This window comes from Heterocephalus glaber, unplaced genomic scaffold (assembly GCF_053883595.1).
Source record: "Heterocephalus glaber isolate CG9 unplaced genomic scaffold, H.glaber_assembly_v1.0 deba00000347, whole genome shotgun sequence".
In the NCBI taxonomy this organism is placed as follows: Eukaryota; Metazoa; Chordata; class Mammalia; order Rodentia; family Bathyergidae; genus Heterocephalus; species Heterocephalus glaber.
In genome coordinates, this window is record NW_028258143.1 from 12,291,425 (window position 1) to 12,314,995 (window position 23,571).

At 34.3% G+C, this 23,571-nt stretch overlaps 1 protein-coding gene across 7 annotated transcripts in view; it reads right to left on the minus strand.

Moving 5' to 3' along the window:
• The window catches only part of Ccnt2 (cyclin T2), a 50,419-nt gene that overhangs the window by 10,674 nt on the left and 16,174 nt on the right, over positions 1–23,571 (minus strand). For 2 of the 7 annotated variants that reach the window (XM_021236902.2, XM_021236908.2), the window contains exons 3-8: positions 16,301–16,420; positions 12,395–12,523; positions 10,746–10,806; positions 8,564–8,626; positions 5,459–5,504; positions 3,738–3,901 (exon numbers count right to left, since the gene is read on the minus strand). In XM_021236902.2, the coding sequence (XP_021092561.2) occupies positions 3,738–3,901; positions 5,459–5,504; positions 8,564–8,626; positions 10,746–10,806; positions 12,395–12,523; positions 16,301–16,420 (583 nt within the window). Of the gene's footprint in view, positions 1–3,737; positions 3,902–5,139; positions 5,505–5,633; positions 10,807–12,394; positions 15,377–16,300; positions 16,421–23,571 lie in introns of those variants that run through there. The other 5 variants (XM_004836103.4, XM_004836104.3, XR_204799.4 and 2 more) reach the window with 4 other exon arrangements.

The window sequence follows — 23,571 nt, forward strand, 5'->3', positions numbered from 1 at the left end:
ACTAACCTTTTCTGCTAACTATTCTAGGAAAATGCTAAGACTGACAAATGTTCCCCAAAAAGCACACAGCATACAAAAATCCTATAGCACTATGTTTATAAGGATGGTGATATCCAAAACTAGCTTGTGAAAGGGTATGATGTTAATTGACCCATGAACCAAAATCTATTAATTTTCAAGATCCAACTTACTTGGCAATTTCACAAATGTTTCCTGACAGTCTCATGATCAAGTCTGAACAAAATAAGATCCAATGCCTGGACCTCTACTTTGTCATTTGAAAAAAAGGGTCACTTTTCTCCTTGAACTTGGGGTCCAACATTAACATGAAATTGTTTTGACTCAATTTCTTAACAGCTTGGTTGTCAAACATTAAAAGCATATAGTTTCTAGTTCAGAACCTGGCACATAGCAGATACAAAATGCAAGCTTTGTTTTTCCTACTCCATTACATTTTATGTAGTAGAGGAATAAATAATTTGACAATCTGTGATTGTAAATTAGCAACATACACAAAGACCACAGATGTTTAAAAATAGAGGCCTTTCCCCTACAAAGCTAATATATAGAAAAATTTAAACACAAAACACAAAAGCATGAGTGTAGTTCAGTGGTAGTGTTTACGCAGAATGTGACAGATACTCCAGGCACTGCTTAAAAACAAAGCGAAACAAACACCACCACCAAAAAACCCCAAAAACCAACCCCCCCAAAATAAACAAAAAACCCCAAGCCAAACCAAGACATAAAACAAACCATATACTCTTTTCTATTATGTATCAAAACAAAAAAACAAACATATGCAAGGGTTTATTAATCATTAAAAAAAAAGAGAACACATACACTCCCTAAAAAACCTTATAAATCTAGGCCAATGTTGTTTCTGGAAGAGATTAAATGAATTACTTCAATAAATAACAATAGTATGAACACTTCATGTATCATGCTAAACTTCAGATATATTTTAAATTTTAAATTACTTTAACATTTCTGGTGATCAAAACCAAAAGCTAGGGCCCAGGGATTTAGCTCAGTAGTTCTCCTGCCTGCTTCACAAGTGCAAGGTCGCGAGTTCAATCTCTGGTACCAAAAAAAAAAAAAAAAGAAAGAAAAAACCCCCCCAAAACCCCCAAAAGCTGCTATCAACAATGAGCTTCAGTTTTTCAGAATCAAAGTGGAGAGATATTTCATGTGGCTCTTCTTATGTCAAAAATTCCAGTAACTTTTCTGCAAACAAGTACTAATAGAAATAAAAAATCCTAGTAACTTTGTAAAAGCAGATTACTTTTTGTGAGTCTTATTTCCCACTATGTACATAAATTATTTTTATAAAAATTATGCCTTCTTAATTCAGTGACTGCTAAAGTTAAGACAGTACATAGACAACCTAGTTTTCAAGCTAGAGAACAGATAAAAAGAGTACTAAAGCCCAAGTGGGTTTGAGATGTCATTTCAATTCACTGAAGATTTTCTTTGCTCTGAATAAACTCTGAGAAAACTTCTGACAATTTTAAGAAAACAGTATAATCGGGTGGCAGTATTATGATATGAAATACATACTTTGGGAGAAATTGAGGAGGAAAAAAATGAAAGGGATCTAACAAAGAAGCTATTCTATAACAGGATTAGGCAAACTACATATGGCCAGTTAGCCAAATATGGTCTGTTGTCTGTTTCTGTAAATGAAGTTTTATTGGAATACAGCCATATCTATTCATTAACCTATTACTTATAGTTGTTTCCCAGCTACAACAGTAAAGTTATGCAGTTGAAACAGAGATCTTATGGCCTACCAACTCTAAAGCAGCATCTTTCCCACTTTATGTAACACCTGTCTCCAATAGTAACAAATGTCAATCCTGTTTTCCCATCAGCCTCAATTTCTAAAGAGAACTGGAAAAAGCACAAAAAAGAATAAAGTGAAAATTTGCTAAGTGCAGTTCTTATCAATTAGGTAAGAAGTAATACACACAGTGGTACCTCAGTTCAAAATCTTAATTTATTCTACAATTTTGGAAAAGATGGCCATGTTTGTGTTTGTGTAGGAAAGATGGCTATGGGCATGTATGTGTCTGATGCAGTTTGCTAACAAAAAGAGAATTTTGCCAACTGCTTCTGTCTGCAAACCAAAATTATCTGCAAACAAAAAGCAGTCTAATTTCCTTTCTGAAATCTTATTACTTGGTTAAAATGTCCTAGAATCTCCCATCTCTGAACACTTTCTCATTTCTCCATCAGATAAATTCTTTCCTTATCAGATTTGGGAGCTTTGCAAATTTCAGGTTCACACAATTGACAGAATTTGTATCTCAATTTGCCCTTGTCCATTAATGTTTAATAATGCAAACCAACAAGGGCACTAAAAAGCAAGAATGGTTACCTAGAAAAATCTCTTTAGCTTACTCTTTAGTATCATCTACAGTTAACACTCAATTTCTGAGTTTACAGCAACCTTTTTTTTTTGCAGTGCTGGTGATTGAACCCAGGGCCTTGCATATGTAAACTTGTGCTCTACCACTGAGCTCTGAGACTAAATTTACACATCTGAAAATTATATATGCTATAAACAGGTATTCTTGTCCTATTAACCCACAGCATTTATTTATTTTATTATTTTTTTGGTACCGGGGATCGAACTCGGGTCCTTGAGCTTGCACGGCATGCGGCGAAACCACCGAGCTAAATCCCCAGCCCTAACCTACAGCATTTAAAATCATTCTTCTTTGAAAAGATGCCCTGGTTGCTTTGCTACCATCTTATGCTACCATGAACTGTTGCTCCTCTGCCATGTGCCACTGCCTTGGAGCCAGGCGACTATGGACTGAAATCTCTCAAACTGTGAACTAAATAAACTCTTCCCCTTAAAAAAAAAGCACATATACTTCAGGAAAAGAAAAATAGTATGGGCTGGGCATGATGGTGCATGCCTGTTATCTCAGCACTTGGGAGGCTGAGACAGGAGAATCACTGAGTTCCAGGCCAGTCTCAGCTCCATAATGGGTTCAAGGCCAGCCTGAACTACAATAGTGAGACCCTGTCTCAAAAAAAAAACAACAAAAAAAAGAAAAATAGTATGATGTTTTTTCAACAGATGGTGTTACCTTAATATGGGGGACCCTAGGGGCCGTTATATATAACAGAAAACCCACTATACCGCTGGTCCTTAGAGAAGAAGTTGAGAATGCATGTGTAGCAATTTCAATGACCAAGGTTACCCAAGCAGCAGTTTGCCGTACTAATGTCTGGAATCTAATGGCTACCACTTGAAGCACCTCTTGTTACTGGAGAGGCTAACGGTAACTTATATGAACCTCATGATGTTACAAGTTTTTCTTTGCTTGAAGCATATACACTTTTTGGGAGGTGGACCTTGTATATACATTTGTAGTAAATATATTCAGTTGTTTGTTTTTTCATTAGGGTAATGAGTCTTATTTTCATTCTATGTACCTGATCATGTAATTACACCTTTAAATTCTATACAGGGCCAGGGATTTAGCTCAGAGGTGCTGCGCCTGCCTTGCAATCACCAAGATCCTGAGTTTGATCCCGAGTATCAAGAAAAAAAAATCAATTATAAAGAAAAAATTCTAGACATGGAATATACTCATTTTTTTAGAGACCTTAGAGAGACCTTATCTTTTGAAATGCAATTATTAATAGCCCATACAGAAGGAAATTTTTCCATAATGAAAAGTTAAAAAAATTCTAATGTAAAAAACAATTTTTCTACTTACCATCTAGTAATTCTAGAGTAACTGTAGGATCTACATATTCCCACCAATGCTTTCCATCAGTTGACACAGGAATCTCCCAATTGGACCATTTGCAAGCCAAATGAATGCACACACAAGCTATCACTGTTGGTTTGTACTGCAGACAGAAGGTCGTAAGATGCAGACTGTTGTAGAGCAGGTTTGAAAATGGAGGGCCATAGAAATTCAAATATGTAAAACAAAGAAAAACATTTATCAGTAATTTTAAAGAAAAAAATAAAATTTTAGGTTTTCTTAATCTTATTAAATTAAAAACTTACAGCAACAAAAATTCTAATATGAAAAAAGCCTATGTAGATTATAAAATGCAATCCCTCACCCTCATGGTATATTAATACCCTACTATCACTAATATAAGAGCATTTAAGAAATTTGTTTTTATACCTAAATTTAGAGTATTTTATAAAAAGAGGGAAAGATAGTATACTTGCAATAATTACTAGTCACAAATAGAATTTTAAACTTTTTTGGGTACTTCTATTTTTTTTGTAATGTCTTGTCAAAAATGTAATTAAAAAAGACTATTTGTCTAACAAAGTAATTTCAATGTCACATCATAATCAAGGATTATAACCATTTGATGTGGCTTAGACATAATTCTTTAGTAAATCAAAGAAAACATTTCTTATCTATGTAAATTTCTGTGTTCTTTTCAACAAAGCCCCAAAGGGAACTTACCTTTTCAAAAACAATTTCATGGCCCATTATTGCTAACTACTACAAAAATACTAACATTCTCCTCCAACTATATACTAAATATTGGGCAGTTAAAACATAAGAGAAGGGCTAGCCTTTCTAACCAAAGTTTTAAATTTAAATCCTTCCCCCCTTAGAATTTCTAGGGTAGATGTTAAAGTCCAACAACATATATCTCAGAAAAATATACTGGCACCTGCCAATCCAAAATTTTAAATAAAACTTATCAGTGTCACAAGAAATTAAGGACCACACAAGGATGGTCTGGTTCCTTTTCCCAATAGCTCACTTAAAAAACAAATTCAAATCTTTCATATCAACCTAGAACAGAATTATATATTAGATATTAAAAGTTCCTTAAAGTCACCCTCCCAGTTTAGTTTCAGAATTGATAAATGTTTACTGATCATCCACAAATAGGTATCATTTTTTGCTTTATATAAGCTGAAAAGGAAGTTTTTTATAGAACTAAAAATTGTATTTATGCAAACGCAGGCACTGAAAGACTTGACTAATTCTAGTTGGTTTGTATTAACTGGAACCCCCCAAGTTATATAAATTTATTTATTAAAAAACTTCAGTGACTATTTAGATTGGATCAATGTGAAATTTAAAAAAAAACTGTCATTTAACTATAATTGTAAACTAGAAATAGCTTTATACTTACCAAGTTGCTCGAGTTTCTACGTTAAGTTTAGCTCTTTGTAATCTTTAGCTGCTATTCAGGCTACCAATTTTAGACTTATGCACTCACAAATCGAGAATATGTCATCAGAAAGCACCACTACACTTCACATTGTGCATTTAACCCCTCTGTGCCCAAAGTCCCTTGTACAATACACCGCAAAGCAAACAGGAAGGTACCACCACAGTAGTTGGTCCAGTCTCCTGTTGCAACAAGGGTAAGAGACACATTGAGGGGGCCCTGCATTAAAGGAAGCTATAGTGTGCTACAACAGTGCAACAAAGAGGGTCAGGATAACAACCTGTTGGTAGCCATGAAATAGGATGTCTGTGCCAAATCCTTGCTTGCTGTAAGAAAAGAAAAGGAAAAAAAAAAAAAAAAAAGACAAAACTATCAGCATTAACATGCTACCATCAAAAAGTTCTCAACACAACAAAACTTCAAAGATTTGTACACAAAAAGTAAATTTTACTTACTACTTACAAATATCACAAGAGCGCCATCATTTTCTATACTACTGAAAATCTTCAACAACATTCACTCAAATGTTTCTTGCTATCCCCCAAAGATCTGAGAAACAAGCCGATTTGCTTTTAGCTAGCCAGTTACAAGGGCTAAACTTGTTACTAAGTTAAGCATCTAGTCAGCTAAAAGTTGAAATAAAGCATTCTCCTGGATTTAAAAAAAAAAGAAGAAGAAGAAGAAAAGATTTTTGAAGTCTAATACAAAATACAGAGTTGCCTGCCAGACTTAATCCTCAGTCATATTTTAGTTGGCATAAATAATTTCATCAAAATAAAACAAAACAAAACAAGCACCCACCCTCCCAAATTCAAGAAAGCACAAACTGCTCAGTCTATCATGCTATTAGCCATCAAAAGAATAAACAACCTAGAAACATCATAAGACTATAGATATAAGAAGCTCCACTGTATCATTTTAAAAGAAAATTTACAGAATTCAATTAAAGATAACATTTAGAAAAGATATGAGTCTTCAAGGGTGAGTCAGGATGCTTCAACACTGGTCCCCAACAAAAAAGCAATTTTTAACTGGCCTTTTAAGGTACTGAAAATAGTTTCCCCTCCCCTTTTTGTGCTTGGTATTATCTTTTTCAAAAAGAATATCCTTGCTATAATTTCATTTTTATTCCCAATTATATTCAAAACCACTGCTCTACTAGGATTAGTTCATCTCAACACCAGCCCTCTCTAACAGGGCTCAAATCCCCCCTTTATTCATGGCACCTGTAATCCCTGCTGCCCCATGTGGATCATCAACATAAGGGTTTTACAAAAGGGATTTGGGTTTGGCAGAGTTGTGCTAAGGAAGAGTGTCAAAGCATCAGATGTCTTGGAGGCAGTGTGACTTAAGTATGGCATTCTTTCCTGGTGGGGAGGGAAGGAGAAATCACAGAAGTGAAAGGTCCCTGGAAAATGACAATAGCCAATTTTGTACCAAAGTAGCATAATATTAACTTTCTCATGGGGGGGGCTTTACAGAAGTTAAATTTATTTACCCCTCCCCCAAAGTAATCAAAACATATAGAAAAGGAAAAATCATTTTAAATTGCTATGGCAGTTTTCACCTAGGAATGTATCTAAATTCAATAATCTATAGTCACTGTTAAGAATGGAAAGGAAATGTTCTTTTGTTAGTTGAAAGTGGTAACAGAGCAAAGAAAAACACAGCAAACATGAAAGAATTTTTTTTAAATGGAGTGAGAGATTAACTATAATTACTTGAAATGTTAGTCAGACAAAATGAAATTAAACATATATGGTTTGCACTCAAATTTAAGCATGTCACATTTTAAACATTAGTAATAACAAAATCGATTTAAATGCTTTCCTTTGTATGATGTATCAAATCTGCAGTTTTTGTGTATAATTTAAAAAAATCTAGTCTTATTTCTTACTGAGTGAATACGTGATTTTTAAAAGCATACATTATCTTCCTTCATCTAATATCTTTTTTCATTAAGTTCTCAACTTAGAGCAAATTATATAGTTCTCTATTTTTCTTACAAAACTTAGCTTTCCCTTTGAAATTTTCAGGAAAACAAAGCTATAATTTTTTTCTTAATTCATCATTTATAACTAGTTATACAATTCTGTATTTATATTGTAACACTGGGGGTGAGAATGTGCTATAAAATATATTTATATAATAACAGAAACCATAATTAAATACATTCTAGTGTGCAAAGTGATCTAGTTGTAATGTGTGCTACTATGATAAAAAAATGCAAATGAGATTTTTAGAAATCTATTTTTTTTTTTTCTTCCCGGTACCGGGGAGCAAACTCAGGACTTTGTGCTTGTGAGGCAGGCGCAGTGCCACTGAGCTAAATCCCCAGTCCTAGAAATCTATTCTTTAACAAGAAAATTGTGGTTACCAACTACAGGCTTAAAAAAAAAAAATGCAGTGATGAACATAAAACACTACACGTAGGTATAAAATGAATTCAATTTAGGATGAATAAAATGTGAGAATATTTAGATAAACACTAAAAAGAAAATAAGGTCTTCAAAAGTCTGACCCATTTTGCTTAGAATAAACCTAAAAGGCTGGTGGCAAAACAATGAAACTGCAAAATTTATTCAAAATGGAAGAGAAAAAGGTCCACTAAAGGTCCACAAGAGGTTGCTATGAGTACCTAACACTTCAAATGGGCAACAGGAAAGTAGAAGAAGCAGACATGCAATGGTGTAAAAAGTATTTCTAGGACTACAACAACAGATACATAGAATTCATTAATATGAGTAGAAAGATCCATCATGCTTTACACGCAGTAAAGCAAATATACAAAAACTTCATATTCCTATTTATCACAAAATGTATTGATTTAGTTATTTCTACATTTACATGAAAAGGAAACCATTTTTAGAAGTGCTAAAGAACTTTAAAAATTGTAGTAAATCAATTTTGTTTAAATGAATATGGAAAACCATTTCCAAAGATGACAGATCTACTAATAAAGGCAATTTTTATCTGAAAGAGGTTGGCTTCAAAATTCAACTTATCATTTTTCAAGAAGCTAATGGAAGTTTGTTATAAATCAGAAATGAACATTACTAGTTACACCAGTATACTGATGGCTTACATTCTAAATATTAACTGGAATGGGAATGGAGTAGTCCAATGAGGGAGGATTCCTATTACTTGGAAGTCCTCCAATTTTTCAGGGAACCGAGATTCTCATCTAAGTTTAAAGGAAACGAATGCTTCCTTAGGAACAGAAGATGTATAGTCTGATGCAGAACACTAAAAAATAATGCTTCAAAATAAATTTACCTCATTTTAATAAAACCCAACAACAGACTAAAGAACAAAATAGCATCCAAACCATTTATAAATGATAAAAGCATTAGTATTTATTTTAAAAATTTCCAAGATGACTTACCTCTTACTAACTGGGTGCACTTCACCACATCTGTGTGTGGGTGTTCAATGGTGATCTCAAAACCTGAAATGATAAGCATTTTCCCCCCAACCACTTACCACTACAATACCTACCAGAGAAATACCATTTACCACACAATCATAAATCTGTAATATATTCATTATTAAAATAAATCCAAAGACAAAATTAAAGCTTCTCCATCACTTTTGGAGGTGTAATATTGTTTACTATACCTCTAAAAATGAGAACTACAATGTCTCAAGTAGGAAAACAGTTAATGACAAGGGTAATTTTATTCACAATTCTGAATAATTAATTTGGAATTATCCTCAAGTTAAAAACAAATTAAAATCACAGCAAATAACAATTACATATTAAACTGGTCCAATAGTTTATACAGAAAATTCAACTAAGTGTTATCTTTCCTAATATTTCAAATCTTTTGTTGCAGAAGATTTGAAAAAAACATTTTTATAAACTTAGCTGTTGGACAACAGTGGTAGAAGTTACTTTTAAATAATAGTCCTTTTAGTTTTTTACTGTGTTAGATCAAAAGGTTTCAAACAGTGTATAACTTAATACTGTACTAAAAATAATACTGTACTAAAAATCATATGGCAAGTGAACTATGTAGGGCTCACAGTTCTTTAAATCAATGCCTCTTAAACCAAAGATAAAATGGTGAAAAGCTTTCAATGTTCAATCCTTAGTTATGTCAGGATTTTTGCTCTTATTAAAAGGGGTTGTAACATTTAGTGCCTTTAGAAGCAGTAATAAAAGTAAATTCATAATCTGGATTTATAAAGTTGCTGTAAAATTTTTATTTCCTCTGCAATTATACATGTAAAATACTTTAAATAAAACCACAGAGGTATATCTTCTACAGTTTTAATGTTCCTTTAAAATAATGTTATTCATTCTCTATGTTTCAGAATGTGTTATAAGCAATATATATGCAATGACTCCTTCCCCGTTCTGAGTATCGAATCCAGAGAGCACTGAGCTATATCCTCTCCCACCCCTTTTTAAGAAAGGGACTATTAAGGTACCCAGGCTGACCTCAAACTTCTGATTCTCCACCCTCAGCTTCTCAAGTACCTGGATTTACAGGCATGCATCATCTTGCCTGGCTACAAAATGATTTCATATTATTTATTATTACTATTAGTAGTAGTAGTGCTGGAAATCTAACCTAGGGTCTTGCACATGCTATGTGAGCATTCTACTATTAAGCTATACCTTCAGCCTCTACATAATGTCTTCATATAATAAAAACAACTTTATAAGCCAGGGATGGTGGTACACGCCTGTAATCCTGACACTCTGGAATGCTGAGGCAGGAGGGTCAGAAGTTCAAGCCAGCCCAGGCAACATAGCAAGACCCTGTCTCAAAAACAAAACACCAAAACATAACTTTATAGTATTTTATGATAATACAATTTATATTTTTCATTCAAAATATGTAATGTTGATAACTTACCATAAATTCATATTATTTTGTATAAAATGACAACATGCCAAATAAGTCTCACCCTTGTATTTTTTTTATTATATACATTTCAAACAAGCTACTTTTATAATAAGAATCTATCTTTGTGATATAAAGCAGAAGTAAAGAAATGTTGCTCAAGTTTAGAGAAGTCAAGGGCCTATAGATTTAAAATTAGATCCCTTTGAAAGCACGTATTTATTCTACCATACCCTACTACGGTTTTCCATAAGTAGAACACTGTTTTCAAAAAGTCATAACCATCTTAGGTCTCAATTTCTTCACTAGCACAGTGAAAGATTAAATAAACCTTGCATACAAAGAAAACTTTTTAGAATATGATGATCATTTAAGTAATTATTATTTCACATTAAAAAAGATGTGATTTATTCATTAAATACTATTACCTCTGAGAGCAAGGACTGTCATAAAGTATTCTCCAGTGTAAGTCTAGCATAGTGCTTCAACAATCCAAAAACCAAAGAAATCATATGAGGCTGTTTACCATTTAAGTAAATTATTCTAAATGAAATTAAAAGTTTAGAAAAATGGTTTCCTTATAACTGGACAATATTATTCTAGCCCCAAAACCTGTCTGAAAATAACTTTCTTCAAAAATAAAATTATTCTAGAAATCTTAAATATTTAGAATATTGCATCGAAGAACACAAAATAACTGATGTAAGTACATACCTAGTGTTTGTAGCATTATGGTTTCAAGTAAAACCAGTTCTTGAGTCTGCTGAAGGTAAGCCTGTCAGATGAAAACAATAAAATGCTTAAGAAAAAATGTAACACTACTAGGGCAATTGACTTAGATCTCCTGGGAATCAGATTATAAAAGAACTACAGCAGCTTGCAAATAAGGGGAAAATAAATTGAGGGAGATAAGAGAACACCTATTTGCTGTGACAAGTCTAAACTGAACCACTATCTACTACAGGAGATATAAACAAAGCAAAGGGAAAAAGACAACTCCTCCCCTCCACTAGAGACAATGATAACACATAAGGGGTAGGTTAACTGAAAAGGAGATCAACACACTCTACTCAGTAGTGGGGAACCTAGGGCATGTGTGCCACAGCAGGCTATCTGTTACCATTGAAAGCTCTAAAAGATTCACCATCAGTGTAAGAATGTTATACCTAGGCATTAGTGCATCAACACACATTAAAGAGAGAGGAACTAAGCTAAACAAAATCATCAAACTCAAACTTGTCTTTAAAGAAAAAGGCTTACAAATTCACACTATGACACTTTATGTGGTAATTCCTTGAACATAAAAGTGAGCATTTTCAGAATTAACTTCCTCTCAGCTTTGGAAAGACAAAATCAAAACGAAACTTCAAATTTCTAGATTAAAAAAAATTCTGATGTAAAACATCAAAATAATGTATCATATATCCAGAGACATAAAAGTCAGAGAGCTTTCTCCCTAAATTTCAAGAAATTATTCTTTTGCAATACTTAGAATAAAATTTTCTGCCATCCTATCTATTCTCAGGTCGTGACAACTGACGCAGATGGTCAAGAAATAATATATTACATGTAAAAATCATGTTAGTAAGCACTTACTGCTAAACTTAGATATTGAAATGCACCTATAATTTTATTTATGCTCCATTCTGAAAGATGACTAACTTTTAAAACATGGATTTCTAGTATCTAAGCAATACCTCCAAGTATTCATTAGAAATAATTTTGGGTCTCTAACGACAAGAAAAAATATATCTTTGAATAATCACAAATTCTTTATTATGTAACAGTTATATCACTATCTTACTTTCTTAAAGCCAACATCTATGACAGAGCTTGTCATTAATAAAATCAGATATATTTCTATCAGAGCTCAAATTAATCTGGACATTAAATGATCTAACTCAAACTGAATTAATGTAATCTTATTCACTCTATCGGTAAAGGTTCCTAATTAAATAACTTACTTATAATAGGGATGCTAGCAAAATTATTTTAAAAACCTAAAATTCTAGCTTCTATTTTTATAGAACAATTTTTTAAAAAGACTAATTACTAGTCTAGAGGTCAGTGTTTTTCTCTTCCTTTATCTGCCAACAATTTAAGAGTTATTTAACTTCTGGTCTCAAGTGCTGTACACCTATCATGTTTTACCTTCTACATTTATCACTGCTTTGCTGTGAGAATAAACAAAATGTGAAACAATTAAAAGTAACTTTGAATCTAAGCCTTATATGACTCAGAATAACATCCAAATTCACAAACTGTTTCTGCCAGATGGCTTCCTGTGATTATTGTTCAGTGCTAATAAAAATAAGCAAGATTCAAATTTACAAAGAAAACCCCAAAACCCAATTTTTACATACATCACATTTTGTATCCAGTAGTGGCTCTAGGGGATAAAGGCAAGCATGTGCTACTTTGATAACATGTTCAAGTTTTCGAGCCTGTTCTTCTACTTTTGCAGCCAAAAATAATGCAGTAGGTGATATTATCTGCAGAAAATAGAAAAATTTGATTTAAAAAGTAAGTCATTTGGGGAAAACCCTCTACTCTCTAATGGGGGAGGCTTGTAAGGAAGGAATGTATTATTAATATAGTATGTTTTATATGTTAGGCTATGACAAAATTGATGTATGAGCTGTCTTTTCTTTTTTTTTTTTTTTTTTGGTATATGGGCTCTACCACCATGCTATACCTAGTTCCAATGTAAGTTTTAAGAAGTTATTAATTAAATAGAATTGGTTATCCTAGTGTATAAAATGTATTTTATGTTTTGCAAGTAGAACAGCAAAAGAAGAAAAAAAAGATTTATATCTTAGTTAAATGAAAGTTTAAGTAATATTACTTTGTACATTATATTAAGTATAGGAAAAAACCCAGCTCATGTGGAAAGATGGTGTAGTTAAAAAAAAAAAAAAAGATGAAAAGGGGGTAAAGTATATTTGCTATACTCATAGGCAGAGTCCCCACTTTCTAATGCTCATATAAGTAAAGCAGCATTTCATTCCATCGCTAAGAGCCACACAATCTTGTTTAAGGGAAAAAAAAAAAAAAGAATCCATACAACAAAATAAGATGGGAATTCAGCTTAAAAACCAGGGCATACTCATGTAATATAAACCAAGACAGTAGGAATTTTGCTAAGTGGAGATCCAGAAAGTAGCTTTTTTTCATTTAAAGCTTTTAGAGTAAGTTAGGTTCTTGAGATAAAAGTACAAGAACACAGCACTACAAAGACAATGACAGAAAAAAACATTAATTTTGAATAAATATTTACCCCAAAAGTTCGTAACAAACCAAGTAATTGCTAACTCAGAAACCAGGCATACCTTAAACTCAAATGTCTTAAGATTACATACAAATTTCTTACGGAAAGAAAATTTCTAAATGTTAAGGTTCAGGCACCTATTTTTCAAGAGATGAACCTCTGAGTCTCATTGTATCTTGCAGCTTATCAATCACTGTTCTGAAATAATACCAAAGAGGAGGTAGAGAAAGGCATAAATCTTATCATTATATGATTCGGGTAATTAACATAAAGAGAAAATTTCTACTAGAGGGAAGGTAGATCATTTTCTCTGAGAGATTTTAAAATATGTCACCAAATTTAATCACAAGATTTTGAGGACTTTCTCTACTATAAATGCATTTGCAAATGACCAAATGGAATAAAAATGACATCAAGGAGTTTTCTTTTTTTGGTATTAAAAAAAACCCTAAACATGTAAAATAAGATGTATTTGGCTCCTGCTACAGTGTGGATCTTGACTGTATCCCCAAAGTTAATGTGATAAAAGATTTGGTCCCCAGGGTGGCATACTAGGTGCTATGGATCTGCAGGAGGTAGGAGGTTCTTAGGTTATTGGGGGCACCTCTCCCAAAGGGATTGTGGGATTCCATTTCTTCCTTTCTCTTTGCTTTCTGGTCATGAGATGAACAGTTTGCTCTGTCATGATACGCTGCTTTTACCAGATTCCCATGAGAGAACAGAAACTCAAGAGCCATGAGCCCAAAGAAACCTTTTTTGTTTTATAATTACCACCAGTTTTTCATAAGAGTGACAGACAGCTGACTAATACTACTCTCAACAACCAGAAATGTCATCTTAAATGAGCTGTTTAATTTTTTGGGGGGATACAGGGGTTCGAACTCAGGACCTTGCACTTGAGAGCAAGGCACTGTGACACTGAGCTAAATCCCCGGTCCAAGCTGTTTAATTTCAACATAGACTTTCAGCTTATTTCTCCCTTTTAAAAATTAAAACAGAAAAGATAGGAAAAATTGAGAAGGCCCAAAACAGTAATTTAGTCTGGAGTAACAGACTGAGTTATTCATTTGTGTTCCCATTATCTAGCAGTGTGGCTGTTGCTCAATGTTTGCTGAATGTATTAGATGTGGATGGTATATAAAGGTACCAATATCTAAATTAAAGTACTGTATTTCAAATGCTACAATAAAAATCTAAGGGTGAATGCCCACATAAGAAATACTCAATAAAATGAGCACATTTAGTTTCCTACAATCTCTTATCTAATATATTGTTCATGCCTAAGAGAATACCCCAATCCAACCTTCAAGTAGCTAAAGCTATCAAAGAGTGAAACAGTACTTATATTTCCTTCCTAAGTGCAGATGATCCAGAATTTCTCTTCTTTACCACTAAGGCACTTATAAAAGTCTCCAATGAACTTTTCTTGGTAAACTTTTACAGGGTTCCTAATCATAGCTCTAGCCTCTTCATACTTTTTGAACCAATGGTAACTGTAAGCCTCAATATCAAGAAAACTTTTAAGCTACACAGCTTTTCTTCTAAAATAATAGTGTCAAAGGAAATAATGAGTACTGATGATTCTAAAGTTATAAATAATTCAAAAGATTAAGTATCAGTGAGCCATGCAACAATCTTCAATAAAGATTCCCAGTTTATTTACCCTACTCATAGAAGTCTTTTTGTTCCCTCAATTCCCACCTTCCTCTAGCACAACACTAATACTTAACATTCTTCTGATGTTCCTGGTAAAATTTACTAACTCCATTCACATTTCCTCCTCTACAATCTGTTAATATTTTACTCCACCAGAGCTGTCAAAAGAAAACAAAATGAAACACTGTTTTAGATACTTGGTGAATCTCCATGTGAGGTTTTAATTTTAAGGATGACTAGGGAAGGCAATCAAACTACATACTCATGCTTCTTATACGGAAGGTAGACTTTGTTGTGAGGCTTAGATGAATTCCGAAAGGTTTGGGTAATAAAAATACATGTATTGGGCCAGGGATTTAGCTCAGTGGCACCATGACTACCTCACAAGCGCAAGGTCCCGAGTTCGATCCCCAGTACCCCCCCCCCAAAACCAAACAAACCCCAAAACATATATTATTAGTTCATCTGTGGTCTTTAAGGATGAGGAAACTTTTGAAGGGAACAAACATTTATTGGTATGCATAAATTTGGTTCAAAGCCAAAGTTCACAATGATATTAAAAGAGTACAAATAAACATTTTGGCTTATTTGACTAAACAATTATAAAGTGAGATTCAGTTCATTGGGGACCACGTACCATTTTAGTGTTCTGGTAGCTAGTTTTAGTAAACCCTCGAATTACTATAACTAAAGCAAATAACAAGAAGTTAAGTTTTAAATAGTACACAGACTGGTGTACTACTACAAAGAAACGTTGTATTTCGAAACAAGACAAATTTCTACAGAAATACACATACAAATCAGGGATAGGGTTAGGGAGAGGTGATCCAGACAGTGGTGACACAGTAGTCAGACTGTCTCAGTGAAACCCTGGTTGTTACTTGACTAGCAGAGGCAAATTACTTATTTTCTTTGTGGTTCAGTTTCTGGATGTATAAAAATGTGAGAAAGAGTACTTGCTTCTAAAGTTGTGGTAAGGATTAATGAATCACCACTATATACGCAGAGCACTTAGAAAAATGCGCCATAGGAATGATTCAAACATTACTTCTATGGTGAGAAACAATCATGTATTGTTACTGATCTTAAATTTAAAAAATGATTTAACAAGTTTATTTAAAAATTTCTATTAGGGACGGGAGGGGGCTTGGGAGGAATGGGATAAAATAAAATTAAAAAGAAAAAAATAAAATTTAAATAAAACAAACATAACTGTTTAAAGGTTTTCTTACAGTTCTAATTAAGCATATTCAAACACTAAAGTTACAACACTTGTCATTATTTCAATGACTTCCACCTACATTCTTTTCTCCCCTTCTCTCTATTCCTTTGTTTCCATTCCTACCTCTTGATTTGACTCCCTTCCTTCTCCATCTTTTCTCCTGCCCACTCCTGGCTGCTGTGTTCCCTCTCTGCCATGCTGCCCCCACTGCTGACATTTTTCATTTCCAATGCTGGCTTCCACCTTGATAGTTGGAGGCAAGATCAGGTTGAATTAACAAAAAGCCCAGGTAATTGCTAAGTCATTGAACATGGCTGCACCAGTCAAGTTTCAAATGAATCATTCTGGTTCTTACTATTATAATAGCCATTAGTGCATACAACTGATATGTATTTGTATTTAATAATTAGCCATGACTTTTTATTTGCTTTTCACCTTTAAGTCTATTAAGACAAGTCCTCTTAAGTTTGCTAATACATTACTAACAGGCTCATTCTAATCTGTTGTTTTTTTTGGGAACTGGGGATCGAACTCTGGTCCTTGCATTTGTGCAGCAGGTGGCAAAACCACTGAGCTAAATCCCTGGCCCCCGTTCTTGTGTTTAATCTTTAGCCAGTCTAGTGATCTCATTCTTCCCTGTGCCTTAACTGCCCCAAGAAACTCCCTACTTGAACCCCAACTAAGACTAAGGCACTATTCTTGGTGCCTTCTAAAGGGGATTTATTAATATCCAGGTAGCTTGTCATAGCTCTAGTTGTCATATCCCAAAAATTGGAAATTACTTGCCTAAGGTTATCCCTTTAAGAAAAGGGATAGTGGTATAACCTCAGTAAAGGTCCACAGAAAGGTCTCAAGAGTAAGGGAAGAATTTAGATATGCGGAAAGATGGTGAATAGCCCACAACCACAACAGAAAAATCACCAAGCTTGAACCAACTGAATCAAAATCCCAGTAAAATGTTAAAAAGTACTGTAAATCCTTAATTTTGCTGCACTAAAAAGTAGCATTATAGTATTACAGAAAGTGTCATTAATTATGTTTGACATTTTAGTTCTTTTCTTACCCATACACATTTTTTTTTGGTGAGATACTGTCACAGAAGAAAATTCACACTGAGAATTAAAAAAAAAAATCTTCAGGCTGGATGTTATTTGGGACATTTATAAAGGCTGAAAAATGTAGTATGAAGAGAATAAGGGTTTTTTCCTTCCTTTTCTTGTTCTTTTATGTAAGTTTATCCAATTTTACTAATTTCCTCTTATTCCTATATGTCAAAATTTGGTTTGTCTTAGTGTTTACACTATAATTACAGGTCTCTTCTCTGTAGGTAAGGATGGTACATTATTTTTATGGTGTATCAGTATCCAGTTTGTCTTTGACAAAATTAATCGATGCTGATTTAGCTGCTATTGCCAGGGTGGCACAATAGTTGCTATTAATAGGTTTTCTCTGTATGCCAGTAAGTAGATTACTTGCGTGTCATTAACAATACTGCAGGCCATTTCTAGAGAATTGGGAGCTGGGCCAATTACAGTGCATTCTCCTTTCCCAAATTAGGAGGGGGACAAAGGCAAAGGGCTATAGTTGGTCACATCCAGAGTGCAGCACTGAAAAGCATACATTAACTAAAGGGCTCTCCATATTGGCAACAAAATCCTTCCACTGTAATCAACCTGTGAATCTTAGCACAAAACACAAACAAACAAACACCACAATAGAAACACAAGAAGACAAGGCAAAAAAAGGCCTCCAATAACTCCAAAACTGATCCATGGGACATGGGGGTGGGGTGGGGGGATCAAAAGACACTGTTACGGCTTTTGTCTAGATGTTCCCCCCAAAGCCTCATGTGGTCATAGGTGGAGTTTTTCAGAGGTGGTGAGATCTAGAGTGTGTGCTGGGATTAAGTGTGTGATTACTAAGTTAGTCCACTCATTGATCTGGCATACTTCTGAGAGTGGATAATGGGAAGGCCCTCCCTAGGTGTGAGTGCTACCTGCCCTAAAGGTGAGTTGCCTGGACAGAATAGAAGGAACAGAGAGAGGGCTGCTGTGGTCGCTTGAGCTGCTTTTTCACTACTTTGTTGCTCTGCTGTCTTCTATCCACCATGAACTATTTCTTCTCTGTGGCGCCCCTCTGTCAATGCCACACTGCTTTGGAGCCAGTTGATTATGGACTGAAACCTCTACAAACTATGAGTTAAAATAAACCTTTTCCTCCTTTAACTTTAGGTGTTGGGCCATTTTGTCTCAGCAACAAGAAAAGTAACTAAGGGCCGGGGATTTAGCTCAGTGGTTCCGGTGCCTGCCTCGCAAGCGCAAGGTCCCGAGTTCGATCCCCGGTACCAAAAAAAGAAAAAAAAAAGAAAAGTAACTAAAACAGACACACCCAAATTAAAATTATCTGAAGGAGATAAAATACATCAATAGGGTGCCTGACCAGCTCAAAGATGATACACTACACAGTTAATGAACTTAATAAACAAAACAATTAGCGAGTTTACAGAATACTTTAAGAAAAAGCTAGATGAGCTAAAGAAAATGATCAGAAAAACAGTGAGTTCTAATAAATCTAATGATGCACTTCAAGGTCCTAGAAAAACAAGAATAATCCAAATCCAAAGTTAGTACAAGGAATGAAATTACAATGATTAGAGTGGAAATTAATGAAACTGAGACTAAAAAAACCAACACAACAAACCAATTTACCAAAGAGTTATTTGAAAGAATAAACAAAATAGGAAACCCCTTAACTAATCTTACGAAAAGACCAAAGTCAAAGCAGCTAGAAATGAAAAAGGCAAAATTCAAAAGGCTGCCCAAATCCAGAAGAGATAAGTAACTATTTTGAGATCCTATCTTCAATAAACTGGAGAATTTAGAAACTGACAAGATTCCTAGATACATATGAATTTAAAAAAACTCAACCCCCAAAATATAAAAACCCTGAGTAATCCAGTATTAGCCATAGATATCGAACAAATAAAGATTATATGATGACTAAGTAAAGTTCATCCCAGGGGGTGGAGGGATGGTTCAATATACATAAATCAATAAATGTAATACATCACATAAAGAGAAGGATCAAAATCACATGATCATCTCAACAGACACAGAATGACAAAATCAAACATCCATTCATGATAAAAATGCTGAAGAAAATAGATACAGGATGTTCTCCCATTATGATAAAAGTCATTTATGACAAACCAACAACCAACATTGTATTAAGATGGGGAAAAACTGAGTTTTTCCTCTAAAATGAGGAATAAGACAAGAATGTCCACATCACCATTCTTCTTCAATATAGTTCTCAAAACATTAGCTAGAGCATTCAGACAAAAGAAATAAAATGATATGTATAGAAGTCAAATTATCATTATTTGCAGATGACATGATCCTCTATATAGAAGACATCAAAAATTCTACCAAAAGACTCTTAAAAAAAAAAAAAAGGAGACTGAAAAGGACATCAGAAAATGGATAGATAACCCCTTGTTCCTGCAGAACCAGTATTGTCAAAATGGCCATACTAGCTGGGCATGGTGGTGCAGGCCTGTAATACTAGCACTCCGGAGGGCTGAGGGAGGAGGATCACTGTGAATTCAAGGCTAGCCTGAGTTCAAGACTAACCTGAACTACATAGTGAGACCCTATGCGGGGAGGGGGGAGGGTGGCGGTGCCACACTTTCAAAGCTGATACACAGATTTGCATTCCTCAAAGAGCTAGAGAAAAAGTTCCTAAAATTCACATGAAATAAAGAGACCCAGAATAGCAATAGCAATCCTGGGTAACAAGAGCAAAGAAGGAGGCATCACAATTCTGAACTTCAAGTTATACTGCAAAGTTATGGTGATTAAAAAAAAAAAAAGGCAAAGCATGATACTGGCACAAAAACAGACATGTGGATAAAGAACAGAATATAAAAGATGCAGAAACCAACTTTAACAAATGAGTCAAAAACACACAGATAGCCTCTTTAACAAATGGTGTTAGGAAAACTGGCTATCCATATGCAGAAGATTAACTCTAGACCTATATCTCTCACCATATACTAAACAAAAATCCAAGTGGATCAAAGACCTAAATGTTAAAACAGAAACAATCTCCTGGAAGAAAACAGGTAAAACTCTGGAAGACACAGGTACAGGCAAGGATCATTTGAACAGAACCCCAGTTGCACAAGAAATAATACAACACATGGATCATATCAAAATAAAAAGTTTTTGCACAGCAATGGAAACAACCAACAGTATGGATACCCCTCAAAAAAATGAAAACTAGAAATTCCATTTGACCCAACATGCACACTCATTTTACAAGCAGCACAATTCATTAACAGCTAAATCTTAGAAACAGCCTATATGTCCATCAACAGCTAAATGGATAGAGAATGGAGTATTACTCTGCCATAAAGAAGGATAAATTTGACTGATCTGAAGGAAAATAGATGCACCTTGAGACCATAATGTTAAAGAAATAACATGAAATAAATAAGACACACAAACGTAAGTATCCCATGGTTTCTCTTATGTGAGAAACTCCAAATATAAATAGAGCAACACAGAGCCTTTGTGTTGTGCTCTGTTGCTTGGTACCTTGTCAAGAATTTGAGGCTCCCAGTGCCCAGGAGGAGGCTTCTGGGCCAATGCACCACCCCCTACCCCAATGCACAGGAGGTGAGCCACACAGGTACCAGCAACAACCCCCCCCCCAACAAAAATGAGAAGACACGTAAACAAGTCTCAAAACCAGACTTCCAGATCACCTACAGCAACCCCAAAAGGAAACGAGATGGAACACTGATTCGCAACCACCTGGACTCCCTGAACTGGCAACAAAAGAGGATCTGGGAAAAATGAAATCAGAAATAATTTCTCAGATAACAGTAGACATTGTGCCCATAGCGCAAGACATGATTAATAAATCTAGAGAGGACACAGATAAAAAAATAGAGGAACTGAGGAACGTGATGGAATCCCAACATAGGAAACAAATGGAATCCATAAAACAGATACAAACAGATTTCCAAGAGATTAAAAACTCCATTGAAAGCTTACACAGCAGAATGTGCCAATGTGAGGACAGAATTTCAGATAGAAAAGATAAGATTGTAATTAGTGACCAGGAAAAGAAAAATTGCTTTAAAATAGTAAGGGACCACGAGAAATCAATCCAGCAGCTGCTAGACAATGCAAAGAAGAGTAACATAAGGCTGATCGGAGTCAATGAAGAAACAGGAGAGAGTAGATGACATAAAAAAAACTGTTCACAGAAATGATGGCAGAAAACTTCCCAAGCAGGGGAAAAGAACTTGACATACAGATAAGTGAGGCATACAGGACTCCAACTTGCCTTGATCAAAAAAAAATCTACACACAGGTATATAACAGTCAAGATTTCAGAAACCCAACAGAAGAACAAAATTCTACAAGCAGTGAGAGAAAAGAAACAAATTACATACAAAGGAAAGCCCATCAGAATCACAGCAGTCTTCTCAATGCAAACCTTCAAGGCAAGAAGAGCTTGGAGTGATGTATTTCAAGCCCTAAAGGAAAATAGCCTCCAACCCAGATTGATGTAATCTGCAAAACTATCTTTCAAAATTGATGGGGAAATAAGAAACTTTCACAACAAAGAGCACCTTGGGAACTTCATGAATACCAAACCAGCAATCCAAAAAATTTTAGACAATATCCTAGGAAAAGACAATGAGGATCACAACCCCAGGAAGCCCAGCAGAATGAATCCGTTGGGCCTGAAAAGAAATTAAACGCAAAGGGGGAGAACCCAACAAAAAGAAAGTCATGACACTGATAAGTCAATATGTATTTGTACTGGCTATTTATCATCTTCTTGTGTCTACTTTTTAATTGGGTTGTCTACTAATGAGCTCTAAGAGTTCTTTATATTTTCTGGAGTTAGGTTATATGTATTATAAATATGATCTGTTTAAGGACCACTTTTCATTTTCTTAATGATGTCATTTAAAGTTCTAAATTTTGATGGAATCTCATTTATCAATTTCTTTCTTTTATACATCATTGTTTTGTATCCTAGGAAATTCTTGCCTGCCATAAATTCATGAACATTTTTATTTTCCCTTATAATTTCTTCTTAAAGCTTTATAGTTGTGGTCTTTCATATTTAGGTTCATAGATCCTTTCAAGTTATTTTTATGTATGGAAATAAAGGGTTGAGGTTCATTTTTTACATACGGATAACAGGTATTCTAATACCATTTGCTGAAAACACTATCTTTTCCTCTGCTCTTGAGTTTATGTTATATAAAATATTAATGTTAAATAATCTTTCAAAACTCAGTGGACCATATATGTGTGGTTCTATTTCTAGATTCTCTGTTTTATTCCAGTGACCTGTATGTCTTTCCTTACACCAACACTGCCTTGATTACTGTAGCTTTAGAGGGAGTCTTAAAATTAGGTACTAAACATCTTCCAACATTGTTTTCTTTTTCTTTTTACTTTGCTAAGTCCTTTGTACTCCTACATAACTTTTAAATTTCAATATCCAATTCTTTATTTATAGCAAGTATACACAGACCTGAATTTTTATATATACCTTGTGTTTTCTAATCCTGCTAAATTCAAATACAAGTTCTAGGGGCTCCTAGAGATTTCTTAGTATTTTCTCTGTAGATGATCATTTCATCTACATATAAAGATTTTACTTCTAACTTGGCAACTGTATGCTAATTGTCTTTCTATTGCCAGGCTATTCTGGTTTGGGTCTAGGTTTCAAAGTTTAATGGACAGATGAAGAGTAGGCATATCTGCCCTTGTTCTCCACCTTAGGGAGAAAGCATTGTATCTTTTCCATTCATATAAGGTGTTTTTGCTGGAAGTATGGAGTACGTGTCTTTTATCTGTTGAGAAGGTTCTGTTCTCCTTCTAGTCTCCTGATAGCTTTTACCATGATCAGCTGTAGAATTTAGTCCAATACTTTTTCTGCAACTACTGACAGGATCATATGGCTTTTTCCTTTCCTCTGTTAAAATGATGACTTATGGGAGTGGATCTTCCAATGCTGAACCAACACTGCCATCCCTATAATAAAACCACTTACTACATACTGCCAGATTTGACTTCTAATAGTATGTTTTGTTAAACAAATTTTTATCTATGTTCATACTTTTTTCTTCTGTTATCTTTATCCAGTTTTAGGATTAGCACAATGTTGATCTCCTAAAATGAGGGGAGAAGAGTTCCTTCTTTTTTCTGCTTTAAATGTTTGATATAATTTACCAGTTAAAATGTGTATGAGCCTGTTGTCATATAGGTAGGTTTTCAAGCTAGGAATATGCTTCCTTTAATAGGTGCTATTCAAATTTTATATTTCCTCCAGAGTCAGTTTCATTAATTTGTCTTCCAAGG